Genomic DNA, 19,889 nt, shown 5'->3' with positions numbered 1-19,889 from the left:
GATGAGTTCCAACAAATGACAAAAATGACCATAAATATCTTGCATCTAAATGAGATTTTTGTAACACAAAAGTAGGTAAATAGCAACAATGGCAGCAAAACATGTATTCTTTTAAATCATTTAAGGATTCTAAAAGAAGTAATGAGCGTCTGGTAAAAGGAACTAAAAGGTGAAACAACCACACAATCAAGTTTTCTAAAATACAAAAGATAAATTGACGAGGCTCACGTGCACAATAAGCAAGAATGATGCTAATAAAATTTCTATGGTGAAAGGTATCAAATAATAGACATAATGTTATCTACTATATAGGTACTTCATATTTATTAAAATGATTTACAATCAGGTAAGGAGAAAGAGGTAATAGACGGGAGATGTTTAATTAAGGAGATGGTGTAATGACAGTTAACATTGGCATGTCAAACTATTTCGAACAAACACAAATGATGAGCAAGTTGACAAGATAACTTCACCCACAGAAGATACTTATTGTAAACTGCCCACTAAAGTCCCAGAGATATGATGCATATTATGAAAACATCTATGTTGTTTACCTTTCTTTCGGATGTAAGGTTTTATAATAAGAAAGAAGAGTACAAAGAATTGTCATATTAAAAAGGACGTGAAATACGTCTATAATCACTTGAGGTAAAAAAACAATATTTACCTCAAGTATTGCAAATGTTTCCTTAAATAGACAAGATATGGAAAATCTTATATCGTCTCCAAAATCAAAAACTTGTAATTCACCCACAAGATAAAAAAAAAAAAGAAGAAAATTGTGATATACTAATATACAATTACATAGATAGATCTTAAGAGGAGCAAGGGAGGTGATGGGGGAGAAAAAATAAGTATGGACTTCACAACATCACATACATCAAGTATTAAAATCTATAAAGTAAACTAATTATACACAGAGAAGAATGTTTAGAAAGATTTGAATATAATAAAGTCCGAGTAAAGCCCAAGATCACTAAGGAAAACTTCTAAGGTATAGATTATAACAATTATTATCTAAAATACTTAATACAAAACAAGAAAAAATCTCTTTAATAGTATTCTTAAGAAATATTTTCATGAATAGAAATCAAATACAAAAGGATGAAGATTTTAGACACATCTATAGTCCTGTAAGTAAACCTAGTTAAATTCATCCCTTCCACTCCATATTTGTATAGTCAGAACTCAGACCTAGATATCTTATTGTATAGAATGATACCAACTTTATATAAAGACATAATCTATGACATGTTATGGTCAGATCTCATTAAAATCAAAATATCAAGCCCAAAAGCATAACACGAGAAAGAAAATAACAAGAAGGTTTACACCAAGAAAGAATTTTTTTCACAACAACACCTATAAAAGTAGAGATTAATACAAACCCTAATGTGAATCAAGTGAAATTCAAAAAGTAAACGGAAGAGGAAAAACGGGAGGTCATGGACTATTTAATAAAAGATTGAGATTACAGTAATCATGATTGATGAACTGAGGATAAGAAAAACCTTAAAACGAAGAAAATATAACAGTCAAAAGTCAAGAATTGAGGATAGTAACAATCAAGATTCAAGAATTAAGGATAGGAATTGTTGGATTGAGAATTCACTCCAGCCATGGCTAAAACTTTTATTCGAGAAAATAAGAAAATATGATATTTGATCTCAATATCAAGAGTGTATTTATAGTGATAAAATTATAACATATTTGATGGAAATGATCTCAAATAACAAAAAAGTAAAGAAAATTATGTTAATTCCTTTTACAAAAGAATTTGACCAAATCACATAATAATAATTGGATTTCCCTATTTGTTTCTTTGTAAAGATCTTTCTTTTTAAAAAAGGATTTGACCGAATCACATAATATTAAATGTATTTCCCTATTTGTTTCTTTTAAAGACAATGACTACACATTCAATATTTTTCCTAATTTAAAAATGGCTATCCCAATTCCGTATTTGGTAAAGTAGCTGAAAGTTATGTAGTTGAAAAAGTGGCGGAGAACTGACGGAGAAATGGTTGAGAAAAAGCGGAGAAATGACGATGAAGCGATGAGAGAAATGTAGGGGAGAAGTGAGAAGTTAGGATAAAAGTAGAAGATGAATTGATTTTTATTTTTTTTGCGTTACGTATTTTTTAAATAAAAATAGTTGAGAGTGTTTTGTATTTTGGAAATGAAAAATAAGTATAAACATATAGCATAAAAATAGAGGTGTCAGTTTTGTAATAAAAAAATATATTTTCAGATGGGAGAGGTTAGAACTCCTGCTATTTACTTACATTTTCTCTTTTCAAATAGCGGAGGTTCTAAACCCCCGCTATTTTCTTTTATTTTCTGTCAACTACAAAAAAACCCCGTATTTAATGCAATTTGTGGGCGGTGTAGCTAACCTTTGCTATTAAATCCCCACAATTTAGGAGTGTACAAGGAAATATATTTGGTGAACAAATTGTAGCAAATCATTCATCAATTCACACTTGCATTTTTATACTACAGTTTTCATGCATACATACATACATATATATCATCATATTATATTCAAAGTGCAAAGTTGGATTATCATTATTTTTATCCTTACACTAAATAAAAAAGTTACAAATTTTTTTAATTAAATAAATTTTAAATAGTAATCATATCATATCATATTATATCTATGACATCCAACTTTCAAAAAGTGGGTATTTAGTATTTAGGTATTAGTATAATAATATTAATCATCTATGCCATCATTAGGGGTGTACATGGTCGGGTTGGTTCGGGTTTTTCAAATATCAAACCAAACCATTTGTGTCGAATTTTTAAATCTATAAATCAAACCAAACCAATAAAACTTGGGTTTTTCAACCTCGGGTTTTTTCAGATTTTTTCGGGTTTTCGAGTTTTTTCAGGTTTATCCGCTAAAGTATTCATACAAACATATAATTTACTTATACTTCAAATATTTCTTCAGTCCTACCAAAATACAACTATCTAAGGTGTTTCTTAAGAATACAACACAAACAATGATATGATTAATGACACTAAAATATCCAAAAAATAATAATAATAATAATAATGAAATCACGTAAAAAAAATATTGCAAATTAACAAGTCATAATGAAAATGATCATAATTTAAAAATACTAAATCATGATAAAATAAGTTTAATAAGTATTAGTTACATGACTAAATATTAAAGGAAATTAAAATTAGATTATGTACTTTAATTGTCTAAACCAATGTAAAACCAAAGAACAAATATTCAATATTATTGTCATTCTTAGTGTTAAATTGATTTTCTTTTTGCATTAGTATTAATTTGATTTTGATTTAAGTTTTATTATAATTAGCAACATCTATGGACTATAATATTTATGGAACCATTCAAGATTCTAAGTTTCAAACTTGAAATAATATATTAAAAGATAAAAACTATGAAAAAGTATAAGAAATATTTAAAAATTCTATCAAAGTAAATATTTTTATGTATAAAATAAAATTTTAAAATTATATATCATAATGTCGGGTTGGTTTGGTCTCGGTGTCACGCCCCGAGCCTACACCCTGGGTGGGACTGGCACCCGGAGACCATTGTTGGTCCCAAGCGAACCCTTGGTCTGACTTTCTTAACTCAGCGGAAACCTAATTCAACAGAATAACTCAATGCAATGAAAGGTCATAAAACAACCCAACTGATAAAATCTGGCCAAAAAGGCAACTCGTGTCTCAAAATAGAATATTTATATATATACATGGATGAGAGACTCAATACTAACTGACTGACTGTCTATGAAGCCTCTATAACACTGAGATGGATGTTGGGACAGACCCCACAACATCCTAATAAAACAAAACTAGGAACACAAAATAACAGAGTCCTCCGGAAGTCAATGAGGCTCACCACTGACTCTGGAGTGTTCAGTTGGATCAACAGCGTGCTGGATGCTGATCCTGGGTACCTGCGTCTGCATCATCATAAGATGTAGGCCAACTGGCATCAGTACATTGAATGTACGAGTATGCGAGCTGGAAAGCTAAACAACAACTTAAGCTTGAAAGGAATACAAAGGAACTCTTACCTTGGCTCTGCTAGACTCATGAATAACCGAACTTAATATAAAGCAATAAGACATATGCAATATATATAAAGCTTGTAAAACAATGTAAACAACTTAGTTCGTTAAGGATAAAACAATAACAAACTCAACTTTACCTATATAAAAGTAATATAACTTTAGTGGGAGATTCTTTAACCGACAACCACCACTATGAGCCCTAGTGATGATACAACGTTTTACCTCACGTTACCCAAGGACCATTCTATACCTTGCCGTGATATAGGACCTTACTTAACTCAGTGGATCAACTAGCTTAATCTTACGTGATTATCTAAAAGGAATGACCCGTTAAGTCCCATGTTTGGCTACATGGTTCTTATAGAGAGTTGAGTTAATATGAACTCGCGTCCCCAATTCGATGCTCAATACTACTCCCAAAATACTTTAGCTCATAAGTGTTTTAAACACATCTTTCTTTAGTTTCAGATAATTGCTCAAAGCTTTGCCCAAAGGCTCTTTTGGAATCAATGTTCGCTCTTCTTTGCTCAAATGTGAAAAACATTTAGAAACTTCTTTAGAAACTCAACTCTATACTCTTGGCTTAACTTGAAACTTGAGCCTTAAAACGAAGTTAAAACATTTAATAAAGACTCTTGAAAAACTTTAAAGACTTGCTTTGACTTGCTTCTTAACTTCTAAACTTGACTTCTAACTTCACTTGACTTTGTTCCTAACTTTCCTCGAATTGGAGTACGGATTCAAGGGTAATGATCTCATGTTTATGTATGAGTTCTTGACCTTTAGACGTACCTCGGAGTGTGGAAAACAACTATAAAACATATGTACATTACCAAGGAACATATATGAAAGAGTGGGGAAGGAATGAGGAAGAATGGCGTCCTTGGCGCTCTGAGAGGCACGGGGCGCCAGCCCTCAAACTTCAGAGGGGCTTGCTGGGCGCTCTGCTAGGCGCGCCGCCCCAAGGGCTGGACTTCAGAGTCCCTTCTGGGGCGCGCTGGCTAGCGCGACGCCCCAACCCTTTCTCCAGAAAACTCGACTTTTCTTATTTATTTTTCCAACTCTAAACCACCTTAACTTCCAAGGTTCCAACCCCAAACATTTGGAATCATAAAACCCCTCAACATACAATATATTTCAACTCACAACACAACGGAAACATGTCCCAAATCAACAAGGATTTCAACAACACAACCATAAGAATTCAACAACCACAACCATAAGAATTCAACAACCACAACCATAAGAATTCAACAACCACAACCAAATCCTTTCTCGGAAATTAAAACGAGCTTGGCGTGAGGGTGATGAACCAACCCAACAGTATGATCTCACATACCTTAATAGGGATCACCCCCGACGAAAACCATGACGATCTTGACAAAAACCTTGCTTCTTCTTCTCTTTCTCCTCTTCTTTCTCTCTTCTCTCAAAAGCCCTAACTCTCACTTTAAAAGAAAAACTGATATAAGATCAGTTTAACACTTCACTATAACCAAAAGAAATGGCTAGGGAAAAGACCAAAATACCCTTACAAATTTGGGCTAACTGCCCTGCCAACATCCCAACTTTCAAAGGGCATAACTCAGTCATACAAATTCGGAATCGAGCAAACTCGGCGGCGTTGGAAAGATCATTCCAAAGGATTTCCAAACATAACTGGAACTACACCTAACTCATCCTGATCTAGGAGTTATGACTGTTCAAAGTTGACCAAAACTCACTTTTTCCCATACTTAAACCAAATTTCCAGATTTTTGAATTCTTTCCAAAAATGATTATTTCAAATTTCTAGCTTCTTCATAGTTATTTCAACTTACATGATGTTACAATATCTCCCCCTTGGGAACATTCGTCCTCGAATGAGATTACTCTTACTAGGCTAAGGGTGTAACATCTACTCAACACCCAACAAGCAATCATGCAAACAACAACAACATGCTCACTATAATTTAAAGAACACTAAGAAGGAAATTAGTACCTTGATCTGCATTTCCTCTAGTTTCAAAGAGATGTGGATATCTCTTTTTCATGTCCTCTTCGGCTTCCCAAGTAGCTTCCTTAACAAATTGGTTCCTCCAAAGGACCTTGACTGAGGCTACCTCTTTCGTTCTCAAACTACGAACTTGGCGGTCTAAAATCTGAATAGGAACCTCCTCATAAGATAAGCTCTCCTTGATCCTAATACTTTCAGTTGGTAGGATCAATGAAGGATCGCCTATGCACTTCTTCAACATGGAGATATGAAATACCGGATGAACCGCTACTAATTCCTGTGGTAGCTCCAACTCATAAGCAACATTGCCAATCCTCTTGACTATGCGATAAGGTCCAATACACCGGGGATTAAGTTTCCCCTTCTTACCAAACCTCATAACCCCATTAATGGGTAAAACTTTCAAATATACCCAATCGTCTACTTCAAACTCTAACGCTCTTCTCCTAACATCAGTGTAGGATTTCTGACGACTCTGTGCCGTTTTCAACCTCTCTTGAATCACTTTCAACTTCTCCATAGCTTGGTGAACTAAATCTGGTCCTATCAACCCTGCTTCACCAAATTCAAACCATCCAATAGGAGATCTATATCTTCTCCCATAAAGAGCTTCATATGGAGCCATTTGGATGCTAGAGTGATAACTGTTGTTGTAGGCAAACTCAATGAGAGGTAGGTGATCATCCCAACTCCCTTTGAAATCGATCACACAAGCCCTCAACAAATCTTCTAAAGTCTGAATAGTGCGCTCTGCTTGCCCATCAGTCTGAGGATGAAAGGCAGTACTTAAGTTCACCTTTGAACCCAAGCCTTTCTGAAAAGATTTCCAGAACTGTGCAGTAAACTGTGCACCTCTATCTGAAATAATGGAGACTGGGACTCCATGAAGTCTCACTATCTCTTGAATATATATATTGGCATAATCTTCTGCTGAATAGGTAGTATTTACCGGTAGAAAATAGGCTAACTTTGTCATTATGTCGACAATTACCCAAATAGAATCATACTGTATGCGAGACCTTGGAAAACCTGTGATGAAATCCATATTGATCATCTCCCACTTCTATTCCGGAAGTTCTATATTCTGTGCCAAGCCACCAGGCCTTTGGTGTTCAACTTTCACTTGCTGGCAATTTGGACATTTAGCAACAAATTCAGCAATGCCTTTCTTCATGCTATTCCACCAATAAACTTATCTCAAGTCACGATACATCTTTGTGGAACCCGGATGAATGGAATATCTGGAGCTATGAGCTTCCTCTATAATCTCTCTTGGAGTTCATCCACCATAGGCACACACAATCTACCTTGATATCTCAACACACCATCTCCCCTTGTTCAAAAGCTAATACTTTCTGGTTTTGAACATTTGTCTTCAACTCAAGCAAAATGGGATCTTGGTCTTATTTCTCTTTCACTTCTGACACTAATGATGACTCGGACCCGTTCGTCACCGCTATACCTCCTTCTGTGGAATCCATAAGTCTGAGTCCTAGGCGTGCCAGTCTGTGCATATCTTTTGCTAACTCTCTCTTCCCTTCTTCAATATGGGCGGTGCTACCCATAGACAGCCTGCTTAAAGAATCAGCAACAACATTAGCCTTACCTGGGTGGTAAAGAATACTCAGATCATAATCCTTGAGTAATTCTAACCACCTTCACTGTCTGAGATTAAGCTCTTACTGATTGAAGATTCTTGTGATCAATAAATACATCGACATGCACACCATACAAGTAATGACGCCATATCTTCAAAGCGAATACTACAACAGCCAACTCTAAGTCATGGGTTGGGTAGTTCTTCTCATGAACTTTCAACTGTTTGGAGGCATAGGCTATAACCTTGCCATTCTGCATTAAGACACAACCCAAACCAACTCTAGATGCATCACAATACACCACAAAACCTTGAGTACCTTCTGGTAAAGTCAAAACTGGAGCAGTAATCAACCTCTTTTTCAATTCCTGAAAGGTTTTCTCACAAGCTTCAGACCATTGAAATTTCACTGTCTTCTGAGTCAACTTGGTCAAAGGAGATGCAATAGACGAGAGCCCCTCTACAAACCTTCTATAATAGCCAGCTAAACCGAAGAAACTCCTAATATCAGTTGGAGATGTGGGTCTAGGCCAATTCTGCACTGCCTCAATTTTTCGAGTATCAACCTTAATTCTATCACCAGACACAATGTGGCCTAGGAATGGCACAGACTCATGCCAAAACTCACACTTAGAGAACTTGGCATACAACTCCTTATCTTTCAAAGTTCGAAGAACTATTCTGAGATGACTAGCATGATGTTCTTCAATCCTTGAATAGATTAGTATGACATCAATGAAGATGATAACAAACATATCTAAATGAGGATTGAAGACTCTATTCATAAGGTCCATGAAAGCTGCCGGTGCATTGGTCAAACCAAAGGACATGACCAAAAACTCGTAATGACCATATCTGGTTCTGAAAGCTGTCTTTGGAATATCACATTCCCTTACTCTTAATTGATGATAGCCTGATCTGAGGTCAATTTTTGAAAAACAGGTGGCACCCTAAAGCTGATCGAAAAGATCATCAATCCTCGAAAGAAGGTACTTATTCTTGATGGTAACCTTGTTCAACTGGCGGTAATCTATACACATCCTAAGGGAACCATTTTTCTTTCTCACAAACAAAATCGGAGCACCCCAAGGTGAGACACTTAGTCGAATGAAACCCTTATCTAGGAGATCTTTCAATTGCACTTTCAACTCTTTCAACTATGCTGGTGCCATTCTATATGGAGGAATAGAGCTAGGACGAGTATCTAGAAGGAGGTCTATGCCGAAATCTATTTCTTTCTCAAGAGGAATTCCGGGTAGGTCATCAGGAAAAACTTCCAGAAATTCTCTGACTATAGGAACTGACTGAAAATGAGGTATCTCAACACTAGAGTCATTAACTCGGTATAAGTGATAGATACAACCCTTCGAAACTAACTTTCTCGCCTTAAGGTACTAGATGAAACGACCCTTAGGCACTGCTGAACTACTACTCCACTCTAAGATTGACTCATTCGGAAACTGAAACTTGACTACTCGAGTTCTACAATCTAATGATGCATAACAAACATAAAGCCAATCCATACCTAGAATGACATCGAAATCTACCATGTCTAACTCAACCAAATCAGCCATGGTGCTCTTGTGATTGATGGAAACTGGACAATCACGATAAACTCTTTCAGCTAGAATAGACTCCCCAACAGGTGTAGAAACACAAAAAGGGTCACAAAGTCTTTCAGGAAGAACATCAAACTTATTTGCAACATAAGGAGTTACAAAAGATAAACTTGCTCCTGGGTTTAGCAAAGCATGCACATCAAAAGCAAAGACTTTGATCATACCAGTGACAACATTTGGAGAATTCTCTTGCTCATGGCGACTGGTGATTGCATAGAGGCGGTTTGCTCCTCCGCCAGTACTAAAAGTAGCTCCTCTAGATGCCATCCTGTCTGGGGGAGCAACTGATGAAGCTTGAGCCCTATTGCTCAGATTTCCACTACCTTGCCTGTTCTTAGGGCACTCCTTCATGAAGTGACCCTCTTGCCCGCACTTAAAACAACATGTCTGACCATCACGACATTTCCCTGGGTGGGTTCTACCACACCTAGCACATGTAGGGGTCAAACTACCTCCTTGTGTCACACTACCTGAAGACTGTGCTGGTCTAGCCTTGAAGTCCTTCGAATTCTGGCCATTATGTTCGCCTCTGTATCTGGGTGCAGGTGCCCTAGCAGATGATGGAGCAGGTCCCTTCTGCCTTTGTTGAAAGGACGAATGATTTGCATTACCTTTCTGCTTCCCGGACTCATTACCGGTCTTAGCTTTCTTATTTCTGAACTCTTCCCTGTCCCTCAACTTCTCTTCCTCAACCTGCTGCACATAAACCATCAACCTTGATATGTCCATGTCCCCGATAAGCATTGCAGCCCTACCTTCCTTATTCGACAGACGAGACAGCCCAACTACAAACAAGCTCATTCTACTCTTCATGTCTGCAACCATCTCCGGAGCATAACAAGAGAGTTGGGTGAACTTCAACCCATACTCATGAACACTCAATGAATCCTGCTTAAGTGTGAGGAACCCACGTACCTTGGCCTTTTTCAATTCTCGAGGAAACGCCCCAAGAAAGCTTCCTTAAAACAGGCCCAACTCACAGGTGGTGCATTCTTAGCTCTACCCCTTTCCACTGGTCAAACAAAGTTCTAGCAACATCCTTCAATTGATACGTAGCTAGTTCAACTCGCTCAGTACCTGCTGTTATACCCCATTTTAACTCGAGGTCAAATTAGTGTACAACATATTGGTGATTTCCAAATTAATTAACTTAAGAAGTCGCCACCTAATTATTTTAAGGTAAATTAGGATACCTAAATTATTAACTAAGTAATACTAAAATTGACTTCAATTAAGGTCTACTAACTTATGTGATTCTAGGTAAGAGTTCTAATTTATCCTAAAGGGAAGGGGTAAGGCATCCTTTAAGATTAGTTTTAAAACTATTAACCGGCCAAACTTAGGTTAATTAGAGAGAAAATAAAATAACCATTAAAAGCTAAGAAAAAAAAACTAGTATTAATTAAATCATGGCAAAGTAACCTAATCAGTTAAAGTATAAAAACCTTAAAATATACTAACTTCATATAGAAAGATCAAAAAAAATGAAATGAAACAAACCATTAGTTTAAACTTGCTTTTTTTTTAGCGAGAAAAAGGAGTTTGAATGAAATATGCATAATTTGTTATCTTTAAAATAGCTGGCCAAGTCAAATGCCTTTTGTTTAAGAAAGAAAATCTTTTTATGGAATTGAATTAACAAGGAAATCTTGAAGCTAAAGATAATGAAATATATTTTGCCTTGATAAAAAAAAAAAAAAGTTTTTATCCAATTGAAAGCCTTTTATCTTCAAATTTGCCTATTCATAATTCCCAAAAAGAGTTGTGCTTTAAAGCTCTAGACATATCAACATTTTATAAAGTTAACATTTTTAAAATATAAACAAAAGACATACAAATCGCCCCTTTTACATTCTCAAAATAACTCACTTTAGAGTTCAAATATTTACACTTTTGTTTTTAATTTTGACAAAGGTTTGTGGAAAGTGTTAGAAAAGTTGTATTTAAGACCTTAGTTTATGAAAAAGTACAATTTAAGGCAACATACATATTCATTATAAAAATGGTCCAACTTCTTTGCAAAACAAAGCTTTCTCAAACTAACAAGCGAGTTAAGCAACAAAAGAACTTAATTTATAGGTCATTGTTCTAAGCCAAATTAATATATTAAACCCAATATCTAGAGGAGGGGAAGGTGAGCTACTAGGTTTGCTAAAGTTCTTAGTTTATATAAGTTCAAACATAAATTGAAACAAAACATAAACATAGGTGCCAAAAGAAAGTATAAAACAATTAGTCAAAGATAACAACATATATGTATGCATAAAATGTAAAGTTTTGAGAATGAAAGTGCGGGATTTTCTTTTGGAATGAGTGAATCATTCAAGACACGAGCTAAATGCAAGATTGGTCGCTTCTCTAATTTGGATAGAGATGGAGTCATATTGCAACTCCATACGCGCTCCCGAGTGTACATGTAAAGAAAGGGAAGGTAAAAAGATTAGGAAGATAATCAACTTTAAAATGATATATTAAAATAAAATAAGTAGAGCTAAGTAATATTACACATCAAATAAACTATTTTGACTACGTAAATATGCGCTAAGTGCTACAAGAATTATAACTTTTGTAATAATTAGTGATTCATAACAACTAATATAATCTCTTTTAAGCACTATATTATATCCAAACCCATCAAATTTTAAAAGGTAAGAAAATTATCTTGCTAAAAAGATATTTGAGATTTAACATGCCATTACTTACAATTAGGAAAGAAGCTTATACATACATGTCTGCTAAGGAAATAACAGAAAAGAGGCTCAAGATTAATATCATATATATATGAAGCTATATCCAGTATGTTTTACAATTTAGCAGAGGAAACAAGTAACTAACAAACATTTATTTCAAGTTAATATACCAACCTAAATCAAAAACTTATTCCTTAAGTCAAAGGCTCAAGCTCAGATTCATATATAGCAATATAGAGCAGAAGTTATGAGCAATGCTTTTGATCATAATATATTTATAGTTTTTCACTTAAATTCTAACTATACAAAAAATAGAAACCATCCATTTTAGACATACTTTTATTTAAGAAAATATGGGCTACAAACTTTTATAGTACAAATGCAGCAAAAGAACGATTAACCCGGAATGAAAGAAACTAAGCTCGTAAAATTATTTCTTAAATAAGCGGCGGCTAAAACGTTAGAAGAAATGACTTTAGTTCTCAAAGAAGATGTAAATAATTTAATATAACCTTCAATAAAACTAAGATACATGAAATTTATCAAAGTATACATAACACTTTATTCACAATAACAAAGCAGAGCATTAATCGCAATAGCAAAACAGAGGTAAAAAAAAAGGGGCGGATATTACCTGTTGCAGGGCAGTGAATAGGGTTGCGGTCTTGATCTTAACTCGAACCCGACTCGGACAACACAGAAGGCAAAATATATGTATTGGTTGCTATAATTAGTGACCAAACGAAAAACCGAAAAGGCTAGAGAAAAGATGATTTTTTCAGAGGTTATAGACAATGGCAAAATGTTTGTTTCAAGAGGACGACGGCGGCTGCCAAAACTTGTCCAAAACAAACACTTTCTGCTCATACTTATAGGATGGAATTAGGGTTCTTCTTTCTCAAGTTTTAGGCGGGATTTGAGAAACAAATTTGTCGTTTGAATTTTGAAATCCTCGCTACGTCTCCACCAGAAATTGCAGAAAATTTTTTTGGCCTCTTCTAGACTGAATCAACCACGAGTAATGACAGAAGAGGAGACTCAATCGGCATAAATGAGATTTGCATGAAAATGGAGAAGCGCGTCTGTCAAAGGTGAAAGAGGTCTGAAGCTTTTGCCATTTTTGGAAGAGAAGGACGCGCGTTCATAGAAAAGAAAAGCCTAATCTAATTCTAAGACTTTGAGGCTGAAGAGTGAAACGTCAGTTGGGCCTAATTCTTGACATATTTCGGCATAATATGTGGGCTGAAAAGTTTTGTCTGATTTGGGGGTTTTGGGCTGAGCTTCTTAGCCTTTTCCTTTCTTCTTTTAAATTATTTTTGGGCTTCTTACTTTGTAACTAATACAAAATACACTAAGATGGCAACTTAATAATTTACATAATAAAATATCAATATTATGACTTTACGCTATATAAAATACATATACAAAATATTGACTTATAATTATTTTAATAAAATATGAAACTCGAAATAAAATGACGACAAACGATTATTTAAGGAAAAGAGGTATATATAAAAAAAAATATATTTTAGTAATTTGATAATAAAACTAATAATTTTAGAAGATATATAGTCATAATAGTAAAATTAGTCGTGAAAAGGGGTTATTTTATACGTTATTAAATTAGAAGCTTGAAAACAATAAATTAGAAGAAAGGGGGGTCAAAATTGGGTCTCAACAGCTTGTCCCTCTTTGACCAAAGATGATGTAAGAGTTTTTGGGTAAAGACGTTGACGTAGAAGCCAATTTTGTTCCGACCAACAAATAAAACCTTGAGAGAGTATGAGACAATATGATCATTGGATAACTGATGAGATATAGGATTTGAAACAAGGTAGTCGCAAGCTTAAAAATTTGCCCCAGTATTGAATTATGATGTTATTGATAGTGTGATCTAGGAGAGTATTCAAGATTGGAGTTGAGTAGAGTTAGAGGTAGACCTTTGACCTTTGTTGGAAAGCTAAACTTTCTCAACAAATTGCCCCAGTTCACTGCTTAGATGAAGTTCCACATTGTGCTAAAGCTCCTGCTGAACTCAAACTTGACAAAACAGTTAATAATATTAAACATAAAGCATGGTGCGATAAACATATGAAAATAACACCTCCTGGGTGTGAATTTATGAAAATGCGGCATTGTAAGCCGAAATGACTTAATGAGATGAAATCTTGCAAAATTTATGAAAAAGGTGGTTTAAGGCCGATGATTCATGAGAAATGATGCTTTTCAGCGATGATTAATGAGAATGAGGCCTTAACCAAATAAATTATGTATATGAGGCTTTAGCCAAATGATTTAAAAATGAGACTTTTTAAGTCAGGTGATTTGTGAAAAGGAGGTCTTTGAAAGCAATGCAGACTGGCAAAACATTTATGTAGTAATATTTGAAGACATATGTGCAACCAACTGAAAACATTTGTGCAATGCATTAGAAAAGCGATAAAGCAATGTGGGATTCCTTTTTAAAATACTTGAAAGTATTTGTGCATTTGAAAATATGCATTCGTGCGAAATATAAAGCATTTGAAAATATTTAGAAGCATTTGTGCAGTGCGTTTGGAAATGATTGAAGGAATTTGTGCAGTGCATTTGGAAATATGCGTCTGTGCGAAGCATTTGTGCTGTGCATTTGAAAATATCTGAAAGCATTTGTGCAGTGCGTATAGAGTATTTGAAAGCATGCATGCGAAAAATCTGAAAGCATTTGTGCGGTGCTTTTGAAATATATCTCGAAGCAAATGTGCAGTGCATTTAAAGGCATTTATACAGAGCAAAATCATGCGAAATGTGTTTTATTAAATAATATTTGTTATCAACACATTTGAAAATTTATAAAGCTTTACTTATAGGTTTTCGAATCATAAATTTATAAGTGAGTAGTTCAAACCACTCGACATATAGTCCTTTCGATGCTATAGATGTTATTGACTTCTCAACTTCTATTAATCCGGACAAACCTGCACTCAAAGAAAATTTATAAATTTTGGGGGAGGTTGATTCGCGTTGACTTTGAAGGTCTGGCTCTTCATACTTCTTTCTTCCAGCTTTGGTTGGACTCATAACCTCCGTCAATTCTAAATCTTGGTTAAATGGATAACAAGAAAATAAATAAAACGAAAACATTTGATTGAAAATCATATTTGAAAATAAGATAAAATTATATATGTATATATATCAATAAAGAATTTTGTCGAACTTCAAATTGTGACATATCACGAAACAAAGCGAACGTCCTTTATCTGAAGTCTTTCTTCTGTTGGATGATTCGATTGACCATATACTCTTCAAATATCTTGATATCTTTTTGCAATGATACCCTTAAAAATTGTCCCAGTTTTTGCGAAAGAGATGCGTTGTCCTTTGGTCACGATGATTCTAAACCTTCTATAGGCTGCACACTATTCTATCATGGCACCAAGCCAAACCTAACCTAAGGACACAGTTAAAATTGAAATAAAGGGGCCAAACCCTCCTCGGGTTGCCTACATATCTGAACGGAATTAGGCCATACGTAGTTCGCTACATACAAAGAAATGGAGAAATGAAAAAATAATAATAAAAAAATCTAATAAAGTGACCGAAGCCGATATAGGCCGCCTACGTATCCCACCAAGGGTATCAGGCCAAGCGTAGTTCATATTACATAGAAAGGAAATTTTGCAAAACCTACTAAAGGACCAAATCCGATGTGGATTTCCTACGTATCCTGCCATGGGAATCAGGTCAAGACGTAGTTTCCAATACATGACAAAAAGATTACAAGAAAATGAAATAGAAACCTCTAGATGTAGTATCTCTTAACCGCATCTGCATTGATAGCTTTTGGCCATATCTTGCCATCCATTTCTGCTAAAATCAAAGCTCCTCCAGTCAGNCGTACCTTGGAGTGTGGAAAACAACTATAAAACATAGGTACATTACCAAGGAACATGTATGAAATAGGGGAAGGAATGACGAAGACTGGCGTCCTTGGCGCTCTGAGAGGCGCGGGGCGCCAGCCCTCAAACTTCAGAGGGGCCTGCTGGGCGCTCTGCTAGACGCGCCGCCCCAAGGGCTGGACTTCAGAGTCCCTTTTGGGGCGCGCTGGCTAGCGCGACGCCCCAGCCCTTTCCCCAGAAAACTCGACTTTTCTTCTTTATTTTTCCAACTCTGAACCACCTTAACTTCCAAGGTTCCAGCCCCAAACACTTGAAATCATAAAACCTCTCAGCATACAATAGATTTCAACTCACAACACAACCGGAAACATGTCCCAAATCAACAATGTTTTCAACAACACAACCACAAGAATTCAACAACCACAACCAAATCCTTTCTCGGAAATTAAAACGAGTTTGGCGTGAGGGGGATAAACCAACCCAACAGTATGATCTCACATACCTTAATAGGGATCACCCGCGATGAAAACCACGACGATCTTGACAAAAACCTTGCTTCTTCTTCTCTTTCTCCTCTTCTTTCTCTCTTCTCTCAAAAGCACTAACTCTCACTTTAAAAGAAAAATTGATATATAATCAGTCTAACATCTCAATATAACCAAAAGAAATGGCTAGGGAAAAGACCAAAATACCCTTACAAATTCGGGATAACTACCCTGCCAACAGCCCAGCTCCCAAAAGGCATAACTAACTCATACGAACTCGGAATCGAGCAACTTGGCAGCGATGGAAAGATCATTCCAAGGGCTTTCCAAACATAACTGGAACTAAACCTAACTCATCATGAGCTAGGAGTTATGATTGTTCAAAGTTGACCAAAACTCACTTTTCCCATACTTAAACAAATTTCCAGATTTTTGAATTCTTTCCAAAAATGATTATTTCAAATTCCCAGCTTCTTCATAGTTATTTCAACTTACACGATGTTACACTCGGGTTGGGTTTTTTTAGTTAAAACCAAACCAACCCAAATATAGTCGGATTTTTTTTTTCAACACCAAACCAAGTCAAACCAACCACTAATCGGGTTTTTTGTTTCGGTTTGACTTGGTTTGCGGTTCGGTTCGGTTTTGTACACCCCTAGCCATCATACTAAAAAGCTCAAATATGCGATCGAACTTTTGAAAAAGGCTCATTTATGTAATCCGTTACAAGTTTGGCTTGTCTATACTATTCGGTTAACAATATAATGGCATGGAAGAACTTTTTCTCAAACAGAAATAGCATAGACGAACCAAACTTTTAACGAATGACATTAATAAGCCTTTTCTCAAAGTTCGATAACATGTTTGAGTCTTTCCCATAAAAGAATACAAGGAACAAAATCGTTATTCCATGATTATGTGATTTGTTTTCGTTTATTTCAACAGATTTTACTATTGAGTTAATTGCATTAATTAAGAAACTAGATGTCAAATATTTCTAAAGCAATATGATCCAATGTATTCAAATAATTAGTCACAGATCACAAATTCAATATATAATTAATATTATTCAGCACATTATGCAAGTTTCTTTTTAATACGATCCGTACATCGATTAATTACTATACTAATTTAAAAAAAAAAACCTTGTTGTAATCGAAAAAACAAGGGAAAAATTTCTTTTCACACTTGACAAACTCCGCCATCATGATATCGTTAGCAACCTGATCACGTCGTTCTCACGGAATCAACAAGCTCTTTTCTCCAATTTACAACTAAACATTATATAAGCGATGAAATTAGAAAAACAAATCGATGATATCTTACAAAAAATAAGAAAAAATATTTAAACGGTTGTTTAAAGGCCATTAATTAATGCACCAAGTTGTTTAAATAAAACATATGTAGGAAGTTATACCTTAAATAGTAGTATTTGGATATAACTTCATGACAGCTCTTAACGACGTATCTCCAGCTATTTGCCTCAATTTTCGAACAAGTACTAATTTTGTGATCTTATTTTTCTATACATTAAAAGACATCACATAATAAATTACATAGAATAATAATAAATTAAAAATTTTACTCACACAAAATTGGATAATTAAAAAAAAAAGTCACCTGAAAATCTTCATAGTATTTTGAGATCAAAACTATTCTTGATGGATGTAAATATTTGGAAAGCACATGCAATAAATCATGAAACTTTATGCGAGAATTCGACTTCGGAAAAACCTTCTTGATTTTCGAAGAAGCACCTAAGAAAATAAACAAAAATAATAACATATCATCCTTCAATCTCATATACTAAGAGGGGTCTATCGTTCGGTAGCTGGTTAGACAATTATGCAGTATTTGATATCTGCGTAATTCACATTCAAATCCACTACCAAACGATAAACCCCTTTACATTATATGACATAAAATAAAATTATAAATCCTGAATTGCTTACCTAATAAGCAACTAGGACATCTAAAACTTACTACAAAATTTGGTAAAATATGAGAGTTCATATTAGAAGGCCAAATTATGTATTTTTTAGGAGCCAAATAATTGTCAACCCCAGAGTCAAAATCTTGACAAGTTGGCCGAAATTGTTTGGATGAAGCTTCAATTACTTCTGTATTTCCTAATATTACTCTGCAAAGTAACATATGCCTTAATCCATTCTCATCTTCCAATGCCGATAATACCCTTCAACACAACAAAAAAAAATAAATTAAAAATAATTAATTAATCTCAGATATTGTTTGACTTTACATCAAATTCAAAAAGAAAAGTTATTTTAAAATTTTATCCTCTAAAATAATGTGTGAATACAAATCATTTCATCAAAAGCAATCACATGACATTATTTTTTATTCGCAAACTAAAAATAAAATTGTGACACATAAATTGAAACAGAATACTAAATGTTTCATTGCTTACCCGTGGATATTTGCAGGATAAAGATGAACACCAATACCAAAACATCCTCCAGATTTTGGTTCAGTAATGGAAGAAAATCCATGTGAAATAATATTACAAATTTCATCTTTGGAAGAACCAAACCAAGCATATTTAATATTAGCATTTCCACCACATTTCTTCCGCATTGCTTCGGAATAAATACGAAAACTTTCTAACCTCGCTTGCCCCAATATAGTTGAACATGAATTTTTATGTATAGCCACAACTTCAACTTCCTTTCCTAAATGCCCCATTCCACTAAGAAAACCCGCCTTAATTAAATCATGTTCCTTGTTACGTTCCTCTAACTCGATCATTCCATTTCTCTTGAACGACCTGATAGTACAATCGAATCAAAACAATTATTTATACATATAATTACTAAAATTTTGAGTATCATATGATAATCTAAAAGTTGAATTAATAAAATTAAATTTTGAATTTGTTTCTGACCTGAAGGAATTATGTAATGTTGGACTAGGAGACTCGACTTCTGAATCGAAAGAGAGTAACATTTTTTTATTTTCTATTGTCATGGAAACTTGATCATTATAATCTCCAAATTGATCCATCTAAAAAGTAAGTAAGAAATTAGAAAAATGAATTTAGATAAATAGTTGGAGAAACTTAGGCTCTAAGAAAGTATTATAATTCCATTTATTACAAGACATAAAAGAAAGCCAAAAAAAAAAAAAGCTGAGAAAAGGGAGACAAAGAAGAGGGGAAAAGGAGAAATATCTGACCTCAGATTTGGAACTTTTTGTCAACTTTTGTTGTAAAGAAATAATTTATAATAAAAAGAAGTGGAGGATTTTATTTAATTTTAATATTTATATATGAGGAAAGAGAGGAATGTGTCTGTGTTAAGGAAGAGAAAAATCGACTCAAATTCTTGTTTTAATTTGCTAGGAGTATATTATTCAATTGTCCAATTGACTTTTCAAATTATAATTTCTCGATGTTGTTCGTTTTGTGTGTTCACATGATACGAAATTTGTTAATTAATTCAATAGTTACGTGTTAGCAAGTAACTAGGACGTACTAATATAGATAACTATATTTACAAATGTTTGGTTTTAAAAAGTATGAATAGAAAATTGAGAGTTGTTATTTT

General features: G+C 34.5%; 1 protein-coding gene across 1 annotated transcript; it reads right to left on the bottom strand.

Annotated features, from left to right (window-relative positions):
- Positions 1–17,442: 17,442 nt before the first annotated feature.
- Positions 17,443–19,358, bottom strand: LOC125867751 (probable inactive poly [ADP-ribose] polymerase SRO2). Its single transcript, XM_049548321.1, has 6 exons — positions 19,229–19,358; positions 18,755–19,111; positions 18,279–18,520; positions 17,947–18,083; positions 17,744–17,849; positions 17,443–17,600 (listed from the first exon to the last, which is right to left on the bottom strand). The coding sequence occupies exons 1-5, from the start codon at positions 19,345–19,347 to the stop codon at positions 17,745–17,747; spliced, it is 960 nt and encodes a 319-aa protein (XP_049404278.1). The 5' UTR covers positions 19,348–19,358; the 3' UTR covers positions 17,443–17,600; position 17,744.
- Positions 19,359–19,889: the final 531 nt, after the last annotated feature.

This window comes from Solanum stenotomum, chromosome 6 (assembly GCF_019186545.1).
Source record: "Solanum stenotomum isolate F172 chromosome 6, ASM1918654v1, whole genome shotgun sequence".
Lineage (NCBI taxonomy): Eukaryota > Viridiplantae > Streptophyta > Magnoliopsida > Solanales > Solanaceae > Solanum > Solanum stenotomum.
This window is presented reverse-complemented; position numbering and strand designations above follow the sequence as displayed.

Coding starts and splice junctions, on each gene's coding strand:
- LOC125867751 (XM_049548321.1), bottom strand. CDS start 19,347: ATGGATCAATTTGGAGATTATAATGATCAAGTTTCCATGACAATAGAA. Junction 18,084..18,278: donor ATGTCCTAGTTGCTTATTAG/GTAAGCAATTCA, acceptor TTATTTTCTTAG/GTGCTTCTTCGAAAATCAAG. Junction 17,850..17,946: donor AATACTATGAAGATTTTCAG/GTGACTTTTTTT, acceptor TTTAATGTATAG/AAAAATAAGATCACAAAATT.